The 25,979-nt window shown below is 44.5% G+C and overlaps 3 protein-coding genes and 2 long non-coding RNA genes across 9 annotated transcripts; 2 read left to right on the forward strand and 3 right to left on the reverse strand.

Moving 5' to 3' along the window:
• The first annotated feature begins 349 nt into the window (after positions 1-349).
• Positions 350-7,186, forward strand: LOC112269850. Of its 2 annotated transcripts, none has more exons than XR_002962027.1 (5): positions 350-2,149; positions 4,032-4,101; positions 5,203-5,276; positions 5,653-6,854; positions 6,938-7,186. It is a non-coding gene; the product is annotated as an uncharacterized LOC112269850 (long non-coding RNA). The 2 variants fall into 2 exon arrangements; XR_002962028.1 differs by lacking the exon at positions 6,938-7,186 and having other exon boundaries at positions 350-1,263; positions 1,529-2,149; positions 5,653-6,003.
• LOC100828726 (serine carboxypeptidase-like 27) lies at positions 2,946-6,007 on the reverse strand. Its single transcript, XM_024457198.1, has 8 exons — positions 5,478-6,007; positions 5,172-5,279; positions 4,804-5,078; positions 4,472-4,720; positions 4,265-4,383; positions 3,618-3,719; positions 3,428-3,533; positions 2,946-3,301 (listed from the first exon to the last, which is right to left on the reverse strand). The coding sequence occupies exons 1-8, from the start codon at positions 5,968-5,970 to the stop codon at positions 3,161-3,163; spliced, it is 1,593 nt and encodes a 530-aa protein (XP_024312966.1). The 5' UTR covers positions 5,971-6,007; the 3' UTR covers positions 2,946-3,160.
• Positions 7,187-8,363: 1,177 nt separating the features above from the next.
• On the reverse strand, positions 8,364-11,533 carry LOC100829030 (serine carboxypeptidase 24). 2 transcript variants are annotated; one of them, XM_024457199.1, is made up of 8 exons: positions 10,702-11,533; positions 10,147-10,251; positions 9,746-10,020; positions 9,392-9,640; positions 9,209-9,327; positions 8,997-9,101; positions 8,802-8,910; positions 8,364-8,692 (listed from the first exon to the last, which is right to left on the reverse strand). In XM_024457199.1, the coding sequence occupies exons 1-8, from the start codon at positions 11,105-11,107 to the stop codon at positions 8,552-8,554; spliced, it is 1,509 nt and encodes a 502-aa protein (XP_024312967.1). In that variant the 5' UTR covers positions 11,108-11,533; the 3' UTR covers positions 8,364-8,551. The 2 variants fall into 2 exon arrangements, with proteins under 2 accessions (XP_024312967.1, XP_003557804.1); XM_003557756.4 differs by having other exon boundaries at positions 8,997-9,095; positions 10,702-11,530.
• On the forward strand, positions 9,929-15,045 carry LOC104581769. 2 transcript variants are annotated; one of them, XR_002962029.1, is made up of 5 exons: positions 9,929-10,066; positions 10,178-10,264; positions 11,725-11,916; positions 12,320-14,491; positions 14,583-15,045. It is a non-coding gene; the product is annotated as an uncharacterized LOC104581769 (long non-coding RNA). The 2 variants fall into 2 exon arrangements; XR_729919.3 differs by lacking the exon at positions 12,320-14,491.
• Positions 15,046-15,771: 726 nt separating this feature from the next.
• Positions 15,772-18,107, reverse strand: LOC100833762 (putative UPF0496 protein 2). Of its 2 annotated transcripts, none has more exons than XM_003561535.4 (2): positions 17,898-18,107; positions 15,772-17,269 (listed from the first exon to the last, which is right to left on the reverse strand). In XM_003561535.4, exons 1-2 carry the CDS (start codon positions 17,950-17,952, stop codon positions 16,044-16,046), a joined length of 1,281 nt encoding a protein of 426 aa, XP_003561583.2. In that variant the 5' UTR covers positions 17,953-18,107; the 3' UTR covers positions 15,772-16,043. The 2 variants fall into 2 exon arrangements, with proteins under 2 accessions (XP_003561583.2, XP_014752074.1); XM_014896588.2 differs by lacking the exon at positions 17,898-18,107 and adding an exon at positions 17,414-17,860.
• Between the last annotated feature and the right edge of the window lie 7,872 nt (positions 18,108-25,979).

The raw sequence follows: 25,979 nt of genomic DNA on the forward strand, positions 1-25,979 counted from the left end.
CGTCTAGGGTTAAGGCGAGCGGTCTTTTTTTCAGCCCACCTGGCTAACCAGGCCCAGGCCGGCCCGACCGGGCTCGTGTGCTGTGCTTGGGCCGGAGTTTCGCACAACATGACCCGTTGTCCAGCTATAGGGCCAGGCAACATGCCTTTCTTATTTTATTTTATTTATATAACGGGGAAGGCTGAGAGCATCTTCAGCAGGCCCTAAATAAGGAGCCCCTATCTTTTTCTAGAGGCTGAGGTCAAAAAAACATCTTCAACGGGCCCCTACTTAGCCTCCTAAAATAGGTCCCTACAATACCCCCTCAAGACCCCATTTCCAGGAGCTCCCAAGGGAGGCCCCTGTCCCGTGCCACATCACCTCTCTCTCTCCCCACGCATTTCTTCCTCTCGACAGCCCTCCTTCCACTGCTCCCCATCGCCTCGTCGACAGCCTACAATGCCGCCATCGCCCTCGGCCGTCGCGCAGCAGCACCACATCCCCGTTCGACCATGCTCCTCTGCCGCCGTCGATTCACCTCGCCGGTTGATCGGCGATGCCTCCGGCCAGCCCACTTCCCCGCAGCACACGCTGGCCTCGGCCCTGCTCCCCGCGCTGCCTCCCCGCATCGCGCCTCCGCCCTAGCCCCGACACGGCGCGGCCGCCCTCGACCTCCAGCTGCGCCGCCGCCTCCCTCGACCCCAACACTGTCGCTGTCCTCGATCTCCCGTGCCGCCGCCGCCACCTCCCCGTCTACATCCCATGCTCCGACCTCGGCCCTCGCCGCGGCGCCGCCGTCCCGCGTTGGGGGCCGCTGCCATTGCGCGCCCGGCCGCACCTCGCGGCCGTCGCCCACCATGCCCCGCGCTGCCCGACTGCACCTCGCCGTCGCCGCCCACCTTCCTCCCCGCCTCCTCTCGCTGCCCCACCCTCGGTCGCCGCCGCTTCGATCATGTTGTTGCTTCGCCGCGCCGCTGCGCGCCCATCTCGCCCCGCGCCCCTGCCGCGCCATCCCTAGCCGACGCGCGGCCCCGCAACATGGTGACACGCCTCGCCTCTCCCCCACCGGCGGTGCCCCATCTCCTTTGGGAGATGCAGGTGCTATTGTGGGGAAAAATTAGGAGACCAAAGGAAGAAGATGAGATGAGGAAAATGATGGCCACTGACATGTGGGTCCCACTAGTCGGTGTGATAGCAAAACTAAATAGGGGCTGATATTTAGGGGTTATTGCTGAAGATTGAGTTGAAGTAGGGGCCTTGGGATCTCTGCTGCTCCAACCTCAGGTGAAAGCTCCTTTGCTCCCAGATGTACTGCGCAATGACTTAATTGCTACTGCTATTTGGTATATTTGGGGGGAGCGTCGTCAGGCTACACATGGAGAGAAAGTTCAAACTCCGGCTAGGTCGGCACAGGCTATTTCGATTCCTGCCTCTAATTATTCGAGGGCAAAGAAGAAGGTGTATGTGGGTATAGAGAGGCACGGATGGCAGAAGCCTAAGGAAGATTTTGTCAAATAAAATGTTGATGCGGCTTCTGCTGTCGATACAGGGGGTGGTGGTACAGGCGCCATTATCCGCGACGACCATGGTTTCTTTGTGGCGGTTGCGAAATGCCAATTCCAATTTGTTGAGGACGCGGCCACTGTGGAGGCGATGGCCCTTCGGGATGGTCTAGCTCTTGCGGAGTCTGTTGGGTGCAACCGAATTGTCGTCAACTCGGACTGCATGGAGGTGATTGAAGTGATGAAGAGAGGTGGTAATTCGCTTGGCCTTGCGGTGGCCATCTTTGAAGATTGTTTCTTTACTTGTCTTAATTTTGAGTCAGCGTGTGTGAGCATTGTCTTAGATAGTCTAATAGGACAGCACATCTTGTTGCTAGTAGGGCCGTTGGTCCTGTAGAGTGTGTTTGGCAGTCGGACCCTCCGACTTTTTCTTAGATGCAATCATTGACGATGTAACTATTTTTGCAAAACAATAAAATCAGGCACGATAGCATTCCTTAAAAAAAAAGTTGAAGCAGAGGCTGAAAAATTTAAGTAGAAACCTGTCAGCAGTGCCCTACGCCCCTACCCGACCGCGCAAAGCCAGGACCGCAGGTCGCTAATTTTGTACGGCGGCGGCGGCCCGCGCCATTCCACGAGACCACGACTGCCTTTGCTCCTTCTCCGAGGTTCGCTCCCTTGATCCCTTCTCCCTCCCATGCCCCCGTCCCTTCCTCCCCGCCGCGCACGCATATATACCTCACATCCCCCCTCCCCGATACGGCGATACCCTCTTCTCTTCCCTATTTCCCCTTCCTATATTCGCTTCCCCATTTCCCCTTCCTATCTGAATCTGAATGCCGTGTAATTACTCCATGTTAATCTGTTTCCTTTTCTTTTTGTTCATGCGTCATGCGCCTATGAGCGAACTCTGATCTTCTTTGTGCGTTTGTTGGTACTTGGTAGTCAGATGTAGCACCGGGCCAGCAGCACGATTGGATGAGTTTTCGTCCAAGATGCTGGCTGACCAAACACAAACCAAAGGCGCCCTTCAGTCAGTCCTTCGCTAAGACTCATCAGCAATCTTTATAAAAAAAATATCTTTATACCTATTTTTAGGGAGATTCAATCATTTGCCACTTCTAAACAAATGCAGTTCACATAATACCACCCATGTGTCCCTGACATTGGGGGGCCCAGGGGGCACATTTAAGTGAGACAAGGAGGACATTTTATGAATACCATTTGTTTGTACTCCGTAGTGGCAGTCCTCCTAAAATTTGTATGGTGGCAAATGATTATTTCCTCCTCTTTTTTAACACCTTCATGCTTGACATGCGATGGTATTTAATTCCAAGCTCATGCGCAAACGATTTACTTGATGGGTATAATTACCCGCAGAAAATAAGAATTACTTGGATGAGTGGTGAAGATTTTTTTTTGTTGAATACGGTTGACCATTTTCAAAAGACGGACAAGGAGTAATTGTTTTCCAATGATTTTGTACTACCACCTGAATTATGTTAGCTATATAGGAGAGCTAAACCGACCCTCCTGTACACTTGAAAGAACTCAATTTAGAGCAAAATTACATCATTTCCTTCGCTTCTGCAGAAAATTTGAACTGAACCCAAGCTACTAGTAGTTGTCTATGGTCCCATGGGATTGTGTAACACTTAAAATCCCTGTAGCTTATTAGATCATTGTGGTGGAAGCTTTCCTTCAAGGAAGGATGAGAACATCGCTAGAGCCCTGCGAGGCTGGTAGTAAGGGACCATGTGCCCAGCTCCTTTGACTGTCGCAAACACCAGGCCCTTGTACCCGACCACATAGCCTGCAACCTGCCATTTCATGAACGAACCAGTAAACAATTTTTAGTTTCACAGGTTTAGCAGTGTAACTATAGGAAATAATGCAACATCCTGAAGTTCAGTGTTAAATCATGTGAACCATAGTGCATTCTGTACCTCATTGTCAATGCGCCACGGACGCCAAGATGTTTCTGTGGGCAGGCCAAGAATGTCTAGTGCGTATTGGGTTGAGGTGACAGAACACACCGCATCCATATCACCACTGGTGCACATGTGTGGAGTTGAAGTTAGGGAAATACATTAATAATTGGTTGCTTAAGCACTTTAGAAACAGAATTTGCAGTACCTGTACAGCCATACCCTTGTGCCACTCGAAATGAGTTTCTTGATTGATGGCAGCATGGTCTCTGGTGAATCCTTCCAGTTCCAGTTATCAAATACAAGCTGACTGTTTAAGGGGGAAATCGAAATGAATTAGAAAAATATTCCAATGCTAATGTTGCATTTTTCTCCATGTCGATTTAGTCAAAGGTTTCTTGACAGTTAAGAATTCCAAGCAGTAAAAAATTGTATTATGCTTATTAAATGGCTCAAAATCTTCACAATTTCAGTTTGATGGCTGCTGGACAAGCAGATGTGCTGTTTATATATATATGCTGCAGAATCATATTCCATCATGCCTTCTTTAATGTTAACTTACTAATACTTATTGTGGACTGTTGTTCACACATACTGAATCTTTGATGGATGGTTTATATAGATTGCAGGTGCCTTTTGGGCATCAAAGCAAATCGCAAGTGACTAATGGAGGCATACAAGTATGTTTACTGGTGAGGAAGTTATTATGGTCAGTCAAAGTATTGATTACCTTTTCAGATAGCTGTAAGAAAGCAAAAGCGTGGAGTGCTAATAGGTATTATTCTTGGGGAGAAACTGTGCTTAAAATTGAGAAGCAAATGAAAGAAATTTGTTTGGGTATTCCAATCCATATACCTGCAATCCATCCATGGGTAGCTCAACCCTGTTGTATTTGCATGTAGGGTCCTTTGGACCTCAAGACGATTTAGATAAGAGGAGACATAGTGGTTTGTGCAAGGATCACCAAACACCACCTTACATCAGTAAACCACAAACTCAGTATCCTAAGAAGCACAAATACATCAAAAGAATTGACAATATAACGTGTTTAGGTGTGTGTACCGAATCACTTGATCTAGGAGGATTGGAGGCATCATGACATTGTGGTGCATAGACATTGTAGTCATCAACATTACCTTTTTCCTTGATAGCTAAGTTCATGGCATTCAGGCAATCATTAGTGTATGTCTCATTGAAGCCACAGTTGGCCTGGATGGTTCTGTAAGTTTTTCCAGAAATCATAGCGTGCATCCAGTAGTAGTCAAATGATGCTCTTAGAGTTAAATTGTCATGCAAGTCTGCATTGCCGATCTGTTCAAATTTCAGAGTGGTATCATCAGTTAGAATCTTACTCAATATTAGAAGATTCAAAACAGTTATTGTTGAACACTTACTGCAACACCTCTAAGCATGACACTGGTTGCATTGCTGTCTCTGTTGTTAGACACAATCAAATTAGCTAGCTCTGGTACATAGTGGCCAGCATAGCTCTCACCACTTATGAAGAAATCACGGTCACGATACTCGGGAAATCTCTCCATCCAATTGACAAGGAAACTGTATGCATCCTCTGTGGTTCTTTTGTCGCCAGTGTTGTGATAGTCTGACGTTGTGTTAGAGTATGAGTACCCAACACCAGCTGGGATCTCAACAAACAGCATATTGGCCACTGCATTTGTGGATGAACAGTAATAACTTAATATGGGTAGCAATGCAATTACTTTGTTAACTATTAATTATGGGCAGGATTGGAGTGAATTACCTGTATTCCATGCATGCCTTTTCTTGTACAGTGTCTTGTTGTCACTATGGACAGAGAAGGGTCCAAGTTCTAGCATGGCTCCAGCTCCAAAGGATGAACAGCCAGGTCCTGCAAATTCATTATCAATACTCCTCAAAGGAAACTCTAAGTTCATTTGAAAGAGCTCTACTAACATATGTGTTGTGCATTTTCAGTCTCAAATGCTCACGCGCGCGCACACACACACACACACACACATAGTTTTATTGGTTTCATGTAGTAAAACATGCTGCCGGTTTATGTATAACAAAAACACACATAACATACCTCCATTCAGCCAGAGGACTAGTGGTTTATTTAAAGGATCTCGAGGAGCTTCAACAAAATAGTAGAACAAAGCCCTTCCAGCATTTGCATCCACCGTGATATATCCTGCATATTGGTCAAATTCCACTTCCTCCAGCTGACCTGGCATTGCTCTGATCTTATCTTTCTCCCGCAGATAATCTTGCAAGCCATTATGCACTGAAGGACTGGTAGTGCCGTTGTTCATAGAGGCATGCTGTTTTTCTGGAACATATTTCGTGGATATGTTCAGTTGATCAAACTCAAGAGGGTGTTTGGGATTGTCGCCAGTAGTTGTGTTTGCCACACTGATGCAGAACAAGGACGAAAGTACTAGTAGTCCTCTTTTCATCTTGATAGGAAGCGTGTGCATGGGTGCTTGGTGTCTTGTGCTCTGTTGCCATTGGCTAATATTTATATATAGGGAAGACATTCTGTTTTCAGCACAGTTGTGGGAGTCCTCTAAGGAAACCATAATATGATTGATTCTTTGACTTTTTCCCTCCAAGTTGGACCTAAAAGGCTCCTAATATTCTCTCTTTCTCTTGGCATCTATGTTTGTGTTGTCATTTGTCAATGGTGTTCATTGTTCAATTAAACTGTTAGTTCCTTTTCGTCGACTGTGATATAACAAAATCAGGATGATTCCCCAACAGCTATCTCCAGCTCAATTATGGTCTTTATGAGGGGACAACAAATAAATAAGGGCCATATTGAGGGTGTTTCATCTATCACAAAGTGTTGTCCACATCATGGTGGCATTTGATCTTCTTATTTTCTTTATTTATTTTAGAACAATAGCAGGAGCTTCTACCTTTCATCAAAGGCGATCTCATTTTCTTACTACCATTCGCCCTCATAAGCTTCTTGTATACTCAACCGTATCCTGCCAAGATTCTCAGGAACCTTTACCTTTAATTTGCTTTTCTGCCTTGTTATGTTCCAACCCAATGGATTGCATATTTGAACTGCATTCATTGCTTCTGCTGTTTATCTTTCAATGTTTGTACTGTGTGACATTGTGTAAACTGAAAAACCATTTGCTTGCTTAATTGTCCCATAAAGCTGGATGAAATGCATAATTTAAACTCGTGTACTTCATCTAGTTCTGACTTAATGCAACTAGTCATCATCATGTATACATTATATTATGTCATATTTCTGTGTGGCTACCCCTGCTGGCCACTTTACTTCAGGCTTACTTTTGTTGATCAGAAAAGACATTTAGGCACAACTTTTACTTCTGGTTTGAAGGATATATACAACCGAATCACAATGCTGATGCATGATATTACTGCATTTTCAGCATTGACTTTCCCCTGAAATCAAGGAAACCGGTTGATCTCATTGCTCAAAGAGGTGAGAGGTTGATAGGATATGCCGACTTAGAGTGACTCCATCACCATAGCGGATGCATTGGCACCTTATGAATTCTGTTTCAGGAACTAGATTGAAATATGTGCGCACACTTTTGAGGAGTTGAGGTGTGACTTTGAAGCAAGACGCCCTTTCAATCTGGAACTTTTCCTTGGAAAAGTAGATTGTAGATACCAAACTTAAGCAGTGAGCATAGAACAATCTTTCACCAACACTTACTGATAACATTTACTGCTGACAGCAGCCCCCTCCTCTGTGAGAAAAAACTTGGAAAATACATTCTTTTAGGGAACAAAGGTTATAGGTCCTGGTTACTACTTCGAAATGTTCTTTCGGTTTTGTCCTATTCCTGTCTTTGAATATCATCATGCAACCATTTTGTTAGTGTATTTGTTCTCTTTGTTTTTGTTCTTGCAGTCGGTGGTTATGCACTGAATAGATGCCACTCGTTAGACTTGAAAGATCTGGGACCCGAAGCATAAACTTTGGAAGGGAATCCCACCTTTTACTAGTGTACATACGCAGAATTCCTCCCAAGACAACTCATACTGGCAAATGAATGCGTGAGGGCAAGGAAGATGTGCATACCATAATAAGGATTATAAAGGCAGCAAGGAACATTTCTTTCTGCTGGTACTCTGATTCCTTACAAAACCATATGTTTAGCATTTTGAATAAAAAACAACTCTTGTGCTCAAGACAAGTTTTACTTGGTACAGAAAATTAAAATCTTGACTCTGGTGGTCATGCAAAAACGATTATCCAACTCTCAGTGGGGCATTTCAGTGAGAAGAGCATCCCTTTCATGCCAGTTTGACTTCTGTAGCAAGTTGGCAACTAGCATGCAAATTGGGCAGGAACCTTCATATGTTTTCCTGAGCAAAAGAAAGCCCCTTCTATTAGCGGATTGCTTGATGCATGCCTTAGTTGAAGAGTTGAGGTGCTATGTAGAGAAAATCTGAGAATTGTCTTGTGGTCCAATGCAATGTACAACAGATAGGGAGTGTCTTCTTACACCACCATCTGCCAAAGTCACTGAACCACTTCGATCTCCACCGACCACTATTGGATCCTTATGGGCATGTTTTTTTCCGAAAAGGGGAAACAGTTCCCCGCCTCCGCATCAATCGATGCACAAAGCCATCCTTATGGGCATGCAGCCTCACGATCCGCAAGCCCCGTGCCACCTTGGATTGGTCGCCTCCTGTCTACAGCGCCATCATGTCTCCCGTCTCAGATGGCTAAGAGGCCAATGGAGGAGAGACGTTGACAAGGATAGGAGGATGAGGAAGGAGATGCGGATTATTCCTTTCCTCTGTTTCTTAATAGTACAGCTCTGTTGAAAACTCGGATCCTCAGAGATGCCTATTTGGTATGCAAAATAACAAATATTTGGAATAAGTGTAGTTCATCAGGTCAACAGATTTATTTAGGTTTGAACTATTGGAATAGGCTATTTCAATGCCTCAAAGTCATGTTTAGTTCTTTCTAAAACAAAAAACCTGTTTCAGTTAGCATTTAGAATTTCCTGTTACACGACTTCCTGTACTTCCTTTGATGAAAGCAGCTCCATACGTGATATCGGCTGGTTAATACATAACAGTTTTATTTCTGATGAAAATCGTTCTCTCTTTCACTATAAATAACAAGAGAAGAAATAGAAGATCGCAAAGTTCTGGTCATTCAGGGGGCAGCTTCCCTTGCAGGAATGATGAGAACAAGGTTAGTGCCCTTCGAGGTTGGTATGTAGGAACCATATGTCCAGCTCCTCTGACTGTTGCAAACACCAGACCTTTGTACCCGATAACATAGCCACCAACCTGAAACAATCAGTTTCAGAACCCTAAATGCAAACAGATGTTTTGGCTATATTTTTTTTCAAGGAGTTTTTGTTTATGCTTTTGTGTCTAGTTCATACTGCATATATACCTGATCATCGTCGGAGTACCATGACCTCCAAGATGAATTTGTTGGTAGCCCAAGAAGGTCTAATGAGTACTGTGTCGAAGTTACTGGGCACACTGAATCAACATCACCACTGGAAGGTAAAACGAATCGTTTCTTATCTGGGAACCAGACAGAGTTTAGAATTTATCTTTTCTTTTGTAATGTTTGTAAACTCACCTGTACAACCACGTGCTTACTTCACTTGAGATCAGTCGCCGGATAGATGGTAGCATGGAGACTGGTGCATCTTTCCAATTTTCAGGAGTGATAATGTCACTGGTCCTCAAAAAAGTATACAATGCTTGGTTAATACCTGTTGGAAGCATAAAAATAATAATCTAAAATTGAGTATGGAATGCTACAAGACACTTTGGGGATGTTGTTGGCACCTGCAATCCGTCCACGGCCGCTTCAATCCAGTGGTGTTAGCATGAAGTGCCCTCTGTACCTCGGGGTTGTTCAGATAAGTTTGGATGTAGTAAAGGGCACAGGGGTCAGTGTTGGCTGCCTGCAAAGCCATATCATAAGCTGGGGGAGAAGCAACTTATTTGAAGTTATGAGAGCGTCTTTACCATGCCATGCAGCTCTTGGGGATTGGAAGCATTCCAGCACACGGATGCGTAGATGTTGTATGGATCGATGATGCCCAGCTCCATGTTGGCTGCTGTTATCGCGGTTCGACATCCCCCTGTGTATGTTCCATTGAAGCTGCAGTTTTTCTGAACAGCTTGGTGAGCTTCTCTTGAGATCATAGCGTGTGTCCAGAAGTAATCCATGGTTGCTCTTGTATTCGTGTTATCATCTAAGTACGCATTTCCAATCTATTCCCACCAAACAAATGCTGTAATTCAGTTTATAGTATCTTGATATGGAGTATATTTTATCAGAAGCTCTGCTAATTGTTAGTATTCGTGTGAGAAACTTACAGCAACTCCTTTAAGATTGATGAATGGGGCATTCGTGATCTTGTTATTCGACAATATGGTGTTGGCGAGCTGTGGTATGTAGTGGCCACCATAACTTTCACCGGTTATGAAGAAATCGCGACCTTTGTATTCTGGGAACCTCTCGAGCCAATTGACGAGGAAGGTGTATGAATCTGTCGCAGTACTGCTGTCACCGGTGTTATTGTAATCTGAAGTTGTGTTTGAGTATGAGAAGCCGACACCAGCAGGGCTCTCAAGGAAGAGCATGTTTGCCACTGCCATCCATAAAAACGATCAGTCAGTGCAATCGATCGTGCAAAGGTAAGAATCCCTATGTGAGCACACCCTCAATTTCTCATGAATGTAGTTTGATATCTGTAACCTCGTGTGAGTTTTCTTACCATTGTTCCATGCATACTTGTTTGTGGACAGTGTCCTGTTATCGCTATTAACGAAGAAAGGTCCAATTTCAAGCATAGCTCCACCCAGAGAAGAACATCCTGGCCCTGCAATTTCAAGGTAACACTTTGTATAATTTAAAAAATATTAATCTTTTCTTGAAAATTCAAAAAACAAATTCCTCTCCACTTGTCCCATATGATCTTGCATCCTAATATTTGTCAGGAACATAGCTTCTAAAAAACTGTGGACTACTTAGAACAGAGACAGAAAGAATTAACGCAAGCTTAGATTAGAGCGGTAAAAGAATTTGCAAATGTATATTCTCGTTATGGACAATTGCTGTGCACCGACACCTCCACAGCTGTAACCCAATTTTTTGCACTTGTAGAAGCAAATAAAAATGATGGATTGTGAGGACAACTATCCATGCAGTTTTTTTCATGCTACAACAAAATATATGCAACAAGCATAAAGCAACAGGCAACCAGAGCATAGAAACCATTCATCAGGAAACATGGTATCTGAGCAGCATATCAATTAGTTAGGTAGGATACCTCCATTCAGCCACAAGACCAATGGCTTAGTGGAAGGATCTTCAGCAGCCTCAGCAAAGTAGTAAAATAGGGCCTTCCCAGATGTCGAATTAACCGTGACATAGCCTGCATACTGATCAAATAGAGCTCTCCCTGGCTGACCAGGAAGTTCACTGACCTTATCTGCCTCCTTCATTCCATCCTGTGGGCTCACCTTCATTGCATGATCGATGTGTGATCTCCTATGCACCTTGCTGTCTTGGTGGTGACACTGCATCTCCATTCTTGACGTGGAGAACTGCAGGATCCGAGCAGCCTGATCAGCAATTGCCCCATGTGCAGACACGAGGCAGAATATCTGGAGGGCAAATGCTTCTATTCTCATCTTGGAGGATAGGGAGGACTTGCTGCGGCATGAAGTCTTCATGGTGAAATGTTGTTGGTCTGGGATTGCTGTGAGCCAGCTCTTGCTTGTATAAATATTGTTGTTGATAGGTTGAAATGATCTTATATAGAAGGGACCATTTCCATATGTTTAGATTAGAGGGTTTGGTTGGGGTTTAGTTCATGATTTGGTTGGGTCTCAGTTCTAGTTTTAACTAAATCCTAGCAATCCTCCTGGGAAATAATAGGAATTGAATAAAACAATGAAATGCATGCCACAGGACCATGAGTGGGTACATTAAATCGATGAAACCTTATTAGTTAATAGGTTGATGCAGTGCTAATCTCTCTGTGTATTGCCTTCCAAGTAATGATTTTTGCTAGGTAAGGTGTGTATGCCTGCTAAATAATGAATAGGATGTTGCTAACTAGGGTAGGGTGTATATTCCTTCCAAAAAGTGAACTAACTATACCTTTCTTTTTTTGCTAACTAGGTGTGAATGCCTTCCATTGAAGGAACACTGTTGCGCACATGACATAGCTATATCCTGAAATGAAACGTTAACTGTAAACCGCTGTCCAAACAATCGTTGGGCCACCTTTCTTAATTGCTGTTCGCCTGTTACTTTAATTAGCTGCTCATGAATTTATCTCTTGCAGGATGTGCCAAAACAATTGGATTAGCCAAAAGAAATTCTGTTGAAAGATAAGAGTGGTTTGAGACTACGACGACGACCGGGAACTTTAAAATGGTGAACTGAGTCACACCAGAATTGACTTGGAATCTGGATTGTTAAAGAGCAAATCAATCAGGAAGCAATTGCCACACTTTCCCTTGCATCCGGACATCAGGTATCTTGTTCTCTTCTCCTTTTCTTTTCTGGAGACTCCTGGCTCCACATACCCGCTGAAAATATCTCTATTCTAGATTTCTAGTGTAGAATACGGATGGAAGATGCCCTGTGGTTTTAAAACTGGATTTTGTAATTTTTTGTATGGAAACTGGATTTTGTTTTGGCTTTATCTCCGACTCAGCGTGCTACAAGGCCGAGTTTTGTTAGCGATCCCTGGCCCTAGACCAGCTTTCAGTCGGATTTATTAGTTGGCAACGTATGTGGTGTATCTGATGCAAATCTGAAAAACTTCTGACAGCCAAGATGGGATTCACCTCCAGCAACTTAAAACATGTTTTGTGAAAGAAAAAAAAAGCATGTCACCCTTCGACTAACCTACCCGTACGTTCTCCTACCTCCAGATGGCACGGAGAGGCACACCATCGCTCAAGGGAAGCAAGGACCTACGCTAGTCCACTTCACAGGATGTAGAGTATGTGATGGCGTCGCCTAGTGGTCGCAGGGTGGAGTGCGCAGACACCCGCGGCGGCAAAGGCAGTTCCATAGGTCTAACGGCGTGTACAATGGGATGACGTCGGTTTTTTTTTAACGATGCCACATAGGATAATTGCTAAGTGGAAGAGAGAGAAATGAAGAAAAACATTAGCTTTATCTTAGATAAGAGATGATCTTTTTATAAGAAGGATAAGGCAAAGAAGTCAAATTTCCCATTGTACTAGATTTTGTCTTTTCTCAATATTTATTTATTTAATTTTATTCATCTAAACATTAATTGTAAGATATGGCACTAAGAGATGACCTATTGTACAACATATTTTGTTGTTTTTTCTAAATAATGTGGAACACATAAAAGAAGGCAGTCCTATCAACCATTGTCCTAAGTAGCTTTGATGAACAGGATGTAGTCAAAGTTTTGAACGGGCCCTATAGCAGTTTGGGAGTAGTTCAGCTACCGCTACGATTATTTAGTGCTAAACAGGACAAACCCTGCTAATAGCGCGCTAAACTACAAATAGCGCTAAAATTTGACATGATATTATAGCGTTATATCTTCGTTGTCAGTCCAAAAATTTGGCCCAAATTAACGGTCGTTCGCACGGCTCATTCCTCATTCCCTCTTTTTGTCATCCGAAAATCACCAAGAGAACCCTAGCCTCCATTCTCCGTTCCTCTTCTCTTCTAAAAAAAGTAGTTGCTGTCAGCTGACTATTTGCAACGACATCTCTATATGTGATATATGATGCCTGGTTGGGTGATTTTTTTTCACCTTTTCATGATTTTAGCAAAATCGCTAAATGGTTTAGCCTGTTGTTTAAAACTTTGGATGTAGTACGAGGTACGTGGATATAATGGAAGGATAACATGCGGGGTTTTTTGCAAACATTTTTAAGTAGTTGGAGATAATCATCTCCCATCTCGGCTGCGTCCATCTATGATCCGACGGCTTTGGGCCGCATTTTTCAGATTTGCACGAGATTAACGTATTCGCATGGGCTATATGCATTTTATACACAGAAAAAGAAGCTTGCATTTTCGAAAAAATATCTTAGTCCCATAGCATACACATGTGACGCCCATGAATCCTAGGTATATCTCTCCATTATCATGATTTGTTGTTCTGAATAGTTCGTTTAGTTTCCAAGGACATGGGAAAAACTCTAATCATGGTTTCCATATCAATTTGGGGTAAATCTGTTTTACATCAGTTGTTGTTCTGTAATGGTAGTAGTATGCGTGCATCCATTGCATGCTACTTCAATATTTATGGGCTTAGACTTAGAGGATGCCAGTATCTTGTAATATGAATTGAGGAGAAAACACCAAAGTGATCACAAGAGAGCATTTTCAGGATCTTTAATTTACAACATATAGGATTCATGAGCGTCATGTGTATGCTCTGGGCCTAAGATATTTTTTTGGGATCTTGATGATGTGGTTAGGCTTAGCCTCAATGTAATCACAAGTGTATTGGCATGTATGTGCATCGGCTCAGTCCACATAAGAACAAGAAGAATCACCTCTCTTAATGTAACGATTATCGAAACATATGACTAGTAAAATACCCGCCTTCCTCAGGAGCCAGTGGCGGATCCACATTGATGAATGTGGGTTCATCTATGATTTATGAACATACATTGAAACATAGTGGTGTTTGTGATTATATTTTTGAGATGCCAAAATTTTAAAGGGACTGCACCCACATATCCCTAGCTCTAGATCCTACACGGTGCAGCTATTTGATCTTGTTAAGTGCCATCTTAGGCTTGTTCTCTATCATATTTTGAGGACCGGGCCATCACTAAACTTTATTACTCCCTTCTATCCATATTATTTGTCGAAATATTACATGTATCTAGACGTTTTTTAGACATAGATACATCCATATTTAGAGAAATTTGAGACAAGTAATATGGATCGGAGGGAGTATTACTGTAACTCGCTCGTTCTACAGCTGTATATGAAAACAGTTGCTACTCAACAACGTTTGCAACATTTGCATTTATCTGCCAATTTCATATCCTGGTTTCCTTCTGTTCCTCATTGGGTTCGGCACTCTTATTTACCGAAACGAGGTACAATCGATCCACTATACTTGTGGGTATCATTTGAGATGTTGTAAGTGTTTGCCCCCATGTTTCTAACTGGATGGGTAAACTTCTCCAGGTAGGCCACATGATTGATCACATCGTCATGATCCTTGAAGTTCTTAGACCTCATATGGTGTGGGACCGGTTTCCGAGTGATACACCTTACCGGGGCTCGACAACGCGAGATGACATGCGGGACATTGTCGTCAGATAAGAAATATCATAGGCTTGGTGATGTGAGTAATGGTTGGATTTGGTAGGAAGGGTGTCATAGCAAGCAAGATGGCTCTTGGAAGGCTGAGCTTCTGGTGGGTGCAGTGACAAAGGCTCCGGTGACAATGTGATGGAGGCGTCTGCCATGCGGGGGTTGTACCTTGCTGGACGAGCATGAGAGAGGCAAAAGAGTAACAAGATGAATTTCATGTCTTCAGGTTTTCAATTTTAGTTCCAGAAATATTCGGTCACTTCTGAAATAATTGAATTTCACTGAATTTCAGTGGTTTTGGTTTTCAGTTTGGTGAATGACGAAAATTCTCACTTGAAACGACTCAAATTTAACAGAAAATAGACAACATTTTGAGAGATACTGGAAAACTGTTATTTGAATATCCGTGTACTAGTGAAATAGTTGGAATATTGTGGTCGAAAGACAAATATTTCGGCATCCAGCTGGAACGATCAAAATTTCTGAAATTTCATTAAAAGTGAGAACTCATTGAAGATTCGTTCATCTATAGTTCTACACATAGTAATTCTTTGGTTGTCATTTTCCCTGCTTGATGGCTAATGTATTCTTGGAGACACTGATGTGCCGGTCCAAATGTCAGCTGAGCTTCAAAATAGGATCATGCCACTGACAAACCCAGATCAGATGAAAAAACATGGGAAATTGGTCAATGGACACCGTTATTTTGTGGCCTTTGCCCAAACACACTGTCCGAATGTGGATTTGTCCAATACCATTATAATTCTTGGGCCATTTGCTGAAACACACAGCCCATCCAAAAATGGAAAGTTGACCTTTTTAACTGCTCATTGTATATTTTTTTGCTTGTGATGGCTGTTTTGAATAATTTTTTTTATCCAAAGTTGGCACATAGGTACGACTGAAAGGGCCAAAATTTTCATTAGACAAAAATACACTATTCAAAACGGCCATCCCAAGCAAATTATGAGCAGTAAAAAAGGTCAACTTTCCATTTTGGGACGGACGGTGTGTTTTAGCAAATGGACAAAGAATTGTAATGGTACTAGCCAAATCCACATTCGGGCGGTGTGTTTGGGCAAAAGCCACGAAATAACGATGTTCCCTGACCAATTTCCCAAAAAACATTTATATCCAAGGGTTGGATTGTTGTATTTTTAATAGAAGGGCTGGTATTTAGTTCAACTTTTGACATTGACATGAAAGTTGAACTAAATACCGCACACCTCACAAAAAAATACACATTCCAAGCGGCGCCTAAAGGAAAATGATTATGTACAAACTAATCAACAGACTGATCATGCCTAATCTGTCGACTAAAAAAAAAAGAAGCTAATCTTGGGACGTCGTGCCTGCCGTCGTCTCCGTGGACGGCGAGCCACGCGTCATCTCTTGCGCGACCATCCTCCTGCTCCGGTTGATGGTGGTGAGGCATAGGCAGGCGTGCTCCTCCAGCTCCTCGAGCTGGCCCCTCAGGTCCTCCCCGCACTCCTCCTCCTCCCTGGCTACCTCCCGCAGCAGCGGCCGCTCCGCGTGCCCGCGCACCGCGATGCGCGCCATGTCGCGCCCGTGCTCCAGCTCGTCGTGCGCGCGCCGCACCATGCGGCTCACGGTGTCCAGGTCGCGCCCCACGATGTACGCGCCGCGCGCCGCCGTGTCCACCGCAGCCTCTCTGGCTCCGGCGCGCTCCCGATCGCCGCCACCGATGACCTTCTTGGCCGCGAACCAGCGGGCTGCGGGGCGGCAGCAGGCGCCGAATGCCGCGGCGGCCGCGCCGACGCCGACGACGGCGTGCGCGGCGAGGACGACCGCGGCCACGACGGCCGCCGCGGACGCGCCCACGATCGTGGCAGCGACCGCGCACCGCGCGACGCGTCCGGCACGGGCGAGCCTGCGCAGCCGGCGCCGTGCCGCGGCCAGGCGCTTGGCGAGCGGGGCGCAGCGCGCGTGCGCCTCGTGGAACGCCGGGATGCTGCCCGGCGCGAGCGGGTTCTCGCGCCCCACGTGCCGCGCGAGCGCGTCCTTGGCGGCTGTGTTTCCGTCCAGGCCCCGGAGGAGCAGCCTCCGGAGCGTGAGGTGGTGCCGCCGCGCGGTGCCGATGGCGGCGAGCAGCGCGGAGCACGCCTCGCACGCCTCCCGCGTCACGTCGAAGAACTCGAGCAGCAGCGCCTCGGCGCGGTGGCGGCCGTGGCACCGCAGCCCGCGGCGCCGGCGGCTGCGGCGCCTGACCCGCGCGACGAGCGTCTCCGGGCTGGGCACCAGCACGAAGTCGTCTAGGACGGTGTAGGAGCACGACGACGATTGTCCCGTGGCCGCCTCGTCGTCGTCGTCGCTGCCGATCAGCTGCCGGAGGTCTTTGAAGCTGGAGCTGGTCTTGGAGGAGAGCTTCAAGGAGGAGGAGCCCGTGTGGCTGAGTTTGCGGTGCGCGTGGGACCAGAGGTCCACGAAAGACTTGGACTTGAAGGCACGGCCGTACTCCTCGTCGACGTCCACCGGACTGCGCCGCGGCGGAGGCGCCGGAGCTGGAGAGCTGGACTCGTTGCTTCCCTCCATGGTTGCTGTTGCAATGCATAAACGAATTCAGGGAATGAAGCAGAGCTAACATTTAGAGCATGATAAGGCGTCAAGAAATAATTCTTCTCCAAACTATAGTAAGAAAGAAAGCAAAGAAAAGAGGAAGCGTCAAGAAATGATCTCGAGACTTTAATTTGGGAGCTTCCAGTTGCTTGAGATGCAAGTAGCATTTTGCCATTCAGGGTGTGGTAGTGTACAGCATTGACAAGTTAAACTCAGAAGGAAAGAGCACTGCTACACGTACGACGTTTTCTGTACGATGTTCATACGGCACACATCGAGGCCCATCTTCTACTCCCAGTAATAATTTGGGCATTATTGCTAGTAAGTTTTAGTTTTTTCATAATGAAAAATAACTTCTAGCATCCGGAATGCACACAGCCAAGGCATTATTATTATTTAGAGACATCAGGACGTCGAAAAATAATATTAGTTCCAGACAGAAACCTTCATCATGTAACTAACGCAGAAAATCTATTTTTTTTTCCGAAAAGGAGCGAGTACCCGGACTCTACATCGATTGATGCAGAAAATCTACATGATCTCAAGAAAATTTAAAACTAATGATGAAATTTGTTTGGAACAGATCTGAGGCAAAATAGGAGTACTTACGAGTGCCGATGCTGAACATGGATTTATCCTTGGAAGATGATGGCGAAGACATCATTTGACTCGCTTAAACAAAAGCAAAGCTTGATCTCGCCCTTTCTTGATGAACTAATCTATCAACTCTCTCTGCGCGCTTCTTGATGAATCTCTCATATATTTTAGCTCGATCACTGCAAATGGCAAATTTATGTGTCCACTAGGCCAAAGGAACGTATTTGGAAGTGTCATATGATTTTTTTTATGTACTCGATCCCTATTTATATAGGGATCAACATGTCCAGGAATGTTGTGCAGTGATGATGGAGAGAAGAATCCTTGCAAGGCAAGGAATAAATAGACCAGAAGCTATTGCCAGATTAAGAAGCGCGGAGCGAAATCGATCCATGTGTTTAATTGGGAACACGCTCAAGGGAAAAATGATAAGGCGACACGACAGAAAAGCACATACACATCATTTGTTTGTTCCAACATATGGCCGGTGAGATATACCATATGGCATATTTGCCGGTATAATTGGTTATCGTGTATTCATGTGTCAATTGTCGTGTGTGCTTTGGTCTGGGTGACATATTCCGGTAAGTCCATGTGTCAAATAGACAATGACGATGTACATATGGAGGTTAGTTGCTCTAGGAAGAAATGGACTTCTTGTTGCGACTTCTCAGTTCGATAAGGTTCCATTATGAAAAAAGAAGAAGAAATCGACGCGTGTATTAACCAAATTATGGCAATGTATTGAGTCGGTGCAATGCCATAGAAGTTCCTAAGATTAGGTCTTAACACCAGGAAGCGAAGTCGAATGATAAGCACAAAGATACGTGGCAATGTGCATATATATTGATTTTGTGTGTACGCAATCATGCCACGTACGGCATCACGGTTTCTAGCGGAACCATGCGAAAAGCCATCTCCCAGACTCCCCGCATTGAATGCCGAATCCCGTGAAACATACATAATACTCGCTACCTGAAATAACAGAGCTCATGTTATCAGGTCCAAGTTCTCTCTCTCTTTCCCATGTTCCATGTCAGTGTCTAAAACGTACCTGGAGATGGTCTGTCGTCCTAAGAAAGATGGTGAACTTGGTGTTAAAAATATTGAGATTTAGAGTAACTCCCTCGTTATGAAAAACCTGCATAAATTTTTCAACCGGCACAATCATCCCTGGGTGAACCTTGTCTGGGAGCAGCATTACTCCAGGGCATTTACAGTGAATAGCAATTCAAATGTCTCATTTTGGTGGAGGGACATTGGAGAATATAAGATGCACTCTCTGTGTTCGGTGCATGATGGTAAAACCATCAACTTTTGGAGAGATCCATGGCAGGGTGATTCGTTGGAGATCAGATGGCCTGAGCTTTTCTCATTTACTGTCAAGAGCGATATGACTGTAGCTGATATGCCTAATTGTACTGATCTGATCACCCTCTTTCACTTGCCCCAATCCCAAGTGGCATTTGATCAGTTCCAAGATATGTTGCAAATTATTGAAAACCTCTACATTGATCAGTTGCATGACACATGGGAAACTGCTGGAGCTCGGCAAGGCTTTTTTGCAGTTCGTCTATACAATGCTCTCATTGATCACATTGAGATTCATGATGCTTTCAGTTGGATCCGGGGCTCATGCTGCCAATATAAGCATAAGATCTTTTGTTGGCTTCTCATAATTGATAGGCTTAATACCAGGGCGATGCTTCAAAGGAAATCTTTCCACCTGCCATCCTATTCCTGCACCCTTTGCCATCTCAATGACATGGAAACTAGAGATCATCTTTTTTTCCATTGCCCATTTGCTTTGGCCTGCTGGCGATATCTATGTCCCTCATTTGAACCTCAGCCGAATTTTCTTCACAACCTGACTACCTTGAGAAGGATGATTTATAAGCCATTCAGCATCGAGATTACTACTTTAGTTTGCTGGAGCATCTGGAGAGTCTGAAATGATTATATCTTCAATAATGTGTCGCCTTCGCTTTATAGATGCAGACGCATCTTTCTTGAAGATATGAATCTTGTTTTTCATAGAGCTAAGAGAAAGGACTCCGTTGCTTTGAGGGACTGGCTTTTTGCCTTTAGATAGATTCTGTAATCTGTTTGTAAATATTCTTTTTTTAATATATAATTGCAGTAGATCATTTGATCTACTGTTTCCCCTAAAAAAACGAGATCATTGATACTCTCGATGCTTTTCCCACCTTGGCAGGCGGTGCTAGAATGGCGGGCCAGACCATGAATCCTATGTGGCCGGGAACAACTAGACAAGCCAACCAACCAACATATATAGCAAATGAAGGGGAACATATGCAGAAATTTAAAATTTTCCTACGAACGAACCAACCAAGATCACTATGCGGATGCGATACATTGATCACGTACCAACAACCGTAGCGGAAGTAGATTGTCGTTGAAGCCTGTAGTAGATTCCCGCAGCTAGGTTATACCTCCCAGCCGCGAGAATATTCCTCGCACGATCTGCTGCGCCTAAAAGCTTGAAGTAGACGAACAACGATCCGCCCGCAAGATCGAAGTGGACGATCTCTCCACACGTATCCACACGTCCCGAAGGAATAGTTCAGCAGCACTTCGACGTCCAGTACGAAGAACCGCTGGAACAAATTAGATCGGAAAGTAGACGATCTACTAATTAGACATCTAAACTTTAGAGGAGAGAGCTCGGACTTGACGGACAAAGGACAGCTAGCAAGAGTGCTCCTATAGCCGGCCACCCTCCCTCCTTATATAGGAGGGTGGCCGGCCAAAGGGGGAAAGGAGTCCTCCTCCAAAAGGAGTAGGACTCCTACCTCTAATAGGAATAGATATAGACTCCTAATAGGAGTCTTATATCCCTTTCTCCAAACCAAGATGGCCGGCCACCATGGTCAACCTTTGACCAGGGTTTGACCCACATTTGACTTTTGATCTTTTGCCATTTGACCTTCCGAAATTTCCATCGGATCCTTCTAGAGACTTCTAAAACCTACCGGAAGCACTCGTGATTACTCCGAACATTTCTGTAACTCCTAAATCACATTTAGAACCTCCAGAAAATATGTCTCGTCATTCTGAACAACTTCGGTATTCAACTCTTGACCAAATTCCAAACTCTAGACCTTCAAATAACCATTCGTCGTTAAGCGTGTGACTGCGTAGGTTCGGAAATGTGTAGCTATGACCCAGTCAATAATTATTTAAAGAGCCCGGACACTCTCAGTAATTACTACACATCCACGAAGACTTTCGAGCGAACCATTTGTTACTAAAAACCATTTCCCTTTGCTTCGCGATACGTTTACAAAACCAGGGTGAGACTTCCGGTACGCCCATGAACCAACCTTTGTTCCACTTGTACCTAGTTATCCCCATTACCGGTTTTGTACTTTTAACTTGTTCCGTACTCTGATATCTCAATGATCATATCATTCTTGTGTCTGGCCAGACGGTGATAGATATCGTCGTACCGAGTGGGCCCTAAGTGTATCTCTCCACCCATAGAGGAGCAAATCCCAATCTTGAACTATCGAATCAATTCATACTTTCCGGAGTACCCGGAAATCACCGTCATGGTAACCCTATTACGGGAAATAATAGGTAACACCAAAGTATCCTTCCGATATAAATATCATACGATATTCTTATGGTCTAAGGATAATGATAATTACAACAATAACAATAATACCGATAACAAGTAATCGATGTGATCTCTCGGTATATTATTAGTTGGGTCAATCCAACACCATTGTTCAACCAACAATGTGCTCTCATATATAACCAGCATCATATGCTCATGATCAGGAAAACAGAATCATCAATTATATATAAGCTAGTCAAAGAGGCGTGACTAGGGACCTTTAAATTAGGGTTTATGTTTCCACACATGCAAATGAGTTTTCCTCCGAATCTCACATTCAAGAACCATTGCAATTATAGCATAGAAATATAAACATCAATTACAAACTTGAGAATATAATAATATAATATTATTGCCTCTAGGGCAAATTCCCTTCAGCAAACTATCAAGTCACGAGTCAAGAAGGACCAACTAAGTCAAGCAACCAACATAGCAAACTATCAAGTCACAAGTCAAGAAGGACCAAAATATTTAAGGCAAAATGACCAAATATCGAGGAGGAACGACCCAAGTGCAAAGGAAAAACTTAGAGGAGAGAGAGGAAAAAAAGGGAAAGGAGCTAGGAGGAAAAGGGCGGAAAGACAATCGATATGATCCATCATACCATAGACCAAGCAAACCCCACTTGGTCCATGGCAAAGCATGGACCAAGCTTTACCTCGTTACTTTTTTTTTCTCTCCCACCAAGGCAGCCATGGTCATTGTTACGGACCCTTAGCCCTGTGAATACAGATTTGGCACTTTTAGTAGATTTTTTTTCCTTTTTCTGTTTACGTCGCATCTCTTTATGAAAAGGGGGACGTTCCAGAGAGTTTATAGGGAAGGAGGCAGCCCAGCCGAATATGGGCCAGAGGGCCCACTAGGTGCCGCCCTTTCTCCCATTCATTCACCACGAGAAAAATCCTGAGAGTAGGAGGGTTTTTCGGAAAAGAAAAATCACGACGTCTCTGCTAAGTTTGGGTGAAGATTCGTGTCTTCGATCTTCGATGAGGAGAGGGGATATTCTTGACCACCATTGCCTCCATCGATATCAAGCCTTCTTCCTCTATCATGCCATCATCCCCTCTCTCATGTGTGAGTAGTCCATTGTAGGCACATGTGGTGGATGGGAATTGGACGAGATCTGCTATGTAATAATGAATTCTATTGTGTTAGACGACCAAGTATCTGTAAGTTTTCTATTAGATTGTACTTCTTTGATATGCTTAATGCTTGTTGCTAAGGCTCGAGTAATATGATTTCAAGTTTGAACTTTATTTGATCTTATGTTATGTTTGGTTTGGATAGACTTGCTTGTTGTATCACCTTACACAGTTCCAAACCGGCGACCCCTAGGGTGAAAGACCGGAATATCAACGGGGAGGGTTGTGATTTGAAGAGTTCTATGTGTTCACTGTTCTTAGTGTTTTGGTGCGGCTGTGTTGGAAAGGACAACCTTAGTCACCCTTAGTTACTTTATGGTCACAGTGTGAAATGAGGTTTAGACAATGGGATATTGGGGTCTCAATGACCCGATGATATTTGGAAAGCATGCTATACCTTTGGAACCACGACTAGAGTTTTATACCTTGTGCTTTGATTATTCATCATCATTACATGTTTGATCTTATCAATGTAAATTCCTTATAAGTTATGAGATAAGGGTGTCGCACAACCTTGACTCAAGTCATTACATGTTTGATCTTATCAATGTAAAGGATTCTCCACAATCAGCGCTACTATTGCACTCGGTGTCAGTCTTTTTCGAGGGCCCAAGGCGAGAGTAAAACATAGGTCCTTAATATGTCCTTAATATAACATCAAAATAATAATTACCAGCTGGATGCAAACTTTTAGATAACACAACGATACCAAAAAAATAAAGGAAAAATAATTATTTTCAATAAAAAATAGCACAAAACTATAAGATCAACTCAATAAAATCTTACCGAGTATCATGGCGGTTGGCTGGAGCCTAGCTGGCGATGAGGCGACACAATCGGTCGTTTCTGCGCGAATGCGCCTCGGAGACTCGGCTCTCGGCCATCTCTCCGGTCTTCATGTAAACCGGCGTCTGGCAGCTGGCCCTGTGTGCCGTCTGCCTGGGTTTCAGGCTCTCGGCATATATTTATAAGTATCGGTCCTCTGTCCTCGTGCACTCGTCATATTCGATGGATCTGGCTGATTTTATTTTACAAACATCTGGCTTTATTGATCAATAAACAGAGTACAAACTATCGAGAAAACTGAAATAAAAATGTATAACAAAGATCCCTAATGAAACTACAAGTTACATCAAGATTCTTCAAAATAAAAACCTCTAGATCTATCATCCTTATCTTGAAATCTCTCCATGTGTCTCTCGTGATGAAATCGCAGAAGACCAGACCTGCACAAGCTGAACTAACCTTGTTGGTTTTGAATAGCCGCATGAGTCGCTCACCGCAACCGATGAGAACTTATGATCGTTGAACGCACTTTGGCCGGAACACATACCTTGCAAGTCAGGTTGTCGAAACGCAGATTCGTCGCCAATCCGACGAGGAAGAAGACCAAAATAACAAAAATACAAACCGCGAGATCCACTAGCTCCATGGAGTAGATCGTGTTGACTACAACATGGCGAGGATGAAGCCGGAAGACCATTATTCGATACGGCCGCCGCCTCCATCGTCCGGATGCCATCGCTAGGACACAAAACCTTAGAAAAAAAATACGCAAACTATCGCCAGACGTTGATCTATGGTTCCTCTCGTCGCCCCGATGCCTAATCGGCGGTTGGAAACGAGGGGAACCGACAGAAAATCAACCCTTCGGCCGTTCGGCGGCTCCTGTCTCCGGCGGCTAGGGTACCAGAGCTCCTCCACGACATCGCTATTTGGCTGATTGGTGATCATGTGATCGAAAATTATCGATTGGAAGTTGGAAAAGAATTCTGCTGTCTGCCGATGCCCATTGGCCCAGTTGGCCCGGTTCCCGTGACTCTGCCGATGCCAATTGCCCGGTTGGCCCGGTTCCCGTGACTCTTGGATCGATCGACAAGTCCCGTATCACCATCTTCCATGCACCAGCTCGCAGGAATGGTCGTGGGCCGGCCGACGAAGCCCAATAACAGGACCTGTCTGGCTGGCTAACCACCACCGCATGCCAAAGCGCCTCGATCTCCCACATGAACTCCGGCCAGCCGGTCTCCTATAACTGTAACAGTAACACACTAACACCCGCGATGACTAGCCGATCTAGGCTCCGCTGCCTACGTACTGGCTTGTCCCGGATTCCCTCTGTTAATTTGCAGCTAGCGAAGTCTAGAAATGGATCGTATACATCTGATTGCTCGATTGGCAAAACCGGATGCTTTAAGTCTCTTTCCCAGAAATTTTTCACGTCGGATGCATCGATGGCATCAACTTTCTCACATAAATGATTTCTGAACTCGCAGTCGTATATACTTGGTCCCTCAGCTATGCATTGTGGCAGCTGACGTGGAAAATTGTTAGAAAAAACCGTGATACGTGGAGTCAGAACCAGTCAAAACCGTCCAAATTCGAAAAAGAGACTAAAAAAATAACCAGGTTTGCCAATTGAGAGACAAAATGCATGCGATTTTGAGTTGAGTGACCATTTCTAAACTTTGCTGCAAATTGAGGACCAAAATATACTCTTAATTAAATTAACTTAATTTCTTTTAGTGCTAGCTGATTCTTCCCACTTTAACCAAGGAGCACGTACTGACGTACACCAATGATCGTGGACGACCGATCTCAATGTGCAGGCTAATTAATTCGAGCAAATTAGTCAGGCAAGTTGGTTGCGCCTGCAGCTAGCTAGGTCTCGATTGATCATAGGCCACACATCTCGGCTCCAATTATATGAAGCGTAAGCGGATCGATTCAGTTGTGCAGAAGCTAATAAGCTACAAGTACTAAATAAAGCAAGCATGGGCTTGCATGCACGCGCGTAAAGAGGCATGCAATAGATAGCGAGGTCCCCTGACGTGACGCAGACACACAGCAACGCAATGCAGCAGAGACTAGGCCACAGTTAGGCCCCAACGAGACATGCAAGAACAAACAATTTTTAGTTTGATTCTCTCCTTTTCCCTTGAGCTCGATGCAGCAATGATCCAGCGGAGTCCAACTCTCTCGCGCTCCAGGATATATCCAGTGCGCCCACACCTAGCCTAGCTTCCTTTACGCTAGCTACATGCACGAATCCTGCAGTGTCAATTCTTGGGCTCTCAAGGCAGGCAGGCATCGATTTGGATCCATTTACTCTCTCTACTCACAACGTTCTGTTGCTTCTGATTACTAGCTACTACGACTCCAGCTCCTAGCTAGAGGCCTCATGCCTCATCGATCGATCTGTATAGGCGAGGGATCGCGACATCGCGCACCCGCCTTAGCAGTGTACGTAACCTGGAGTCCTGGACCAGCTCCCTTTTCTTGATCTGACAATATAGCTAGCAAAGCATATAT

This window comes from Brachypodium distachyon, chromosome 1 (genome assembly GCF_000005505.3).
Source record: "Brachypodium distachyon strain Bd21 chromosome 1, Brachypodium_distachyon_v3.0, whole genome shotgun sequence".
Lineage (NCBI taxonomy): Eukaryota > Viridiplantae > Streptophyta > Magnoliopsida > Poales > Poaceae > Brachypodium > Brachypodium distachyon.

Excerpts from the sequence above, each read along its gene's own strand:
- LOC100828726 (XM_024457198.1), bottom strand. The coding sequence starts at position 5,970 with ATGGTTTCCTTAGAGGACTCCCACAACTGTGCTGAAAACAGAATGTCT. Across the intron at positions 5,079-5,171 it reads AAGGCATGCATGGAATACAG|TGGCCAATATGCTGTTTGTT; the intron begins GTAATTCACTCC and ends CCACAAATGCAG. Across the intron at positions 3,302-3,427 it reads CGTGGCGCATTGACAATGAG|GTTGCAGGCTATGTGGTCGG; the intron begins GTACAGAATGCA and ends ATGAAATGGCAG.
- LOC100829030 (XM_024457199.1), bottom strand. The coding sequence starts at position 11,107 with ATGAAGACTTCATGCCGCAGCAAGTCCTCCCTATCCTCCAAGATGAGA. Across the intron at positions 10,252-10,701 it reads GGTCTTGTGGCTGAATGGAG|GGCCAGGATGTTCTTCTCTG; the intron begins GTATCCTACCTA and ends TTGAAATTGCAG. Across the intron at positions 10,021-10,146 it reads CAAGTATGCATGGAACAATG|TGGCAAACATGCTCTTCCTT; the intron begins GTAAGAAAACTC and ends TATGGATGGCAG.
- LOC100833762 (XM_003561535.4), bottom strand. The coding sequence starts at position 17,952 with ATGATGTCTTCGCCATCATCTTCCAAGGATAAATCCATGTTCAGCATC. Across the intron at positions 17,270-17,897 it reads CATGTTCAGCATCGGCACTC|CAACCATGGAGGGAAGCAAC; the intron begins GTAAGTACTCCT and ends GCATTGCAACAG.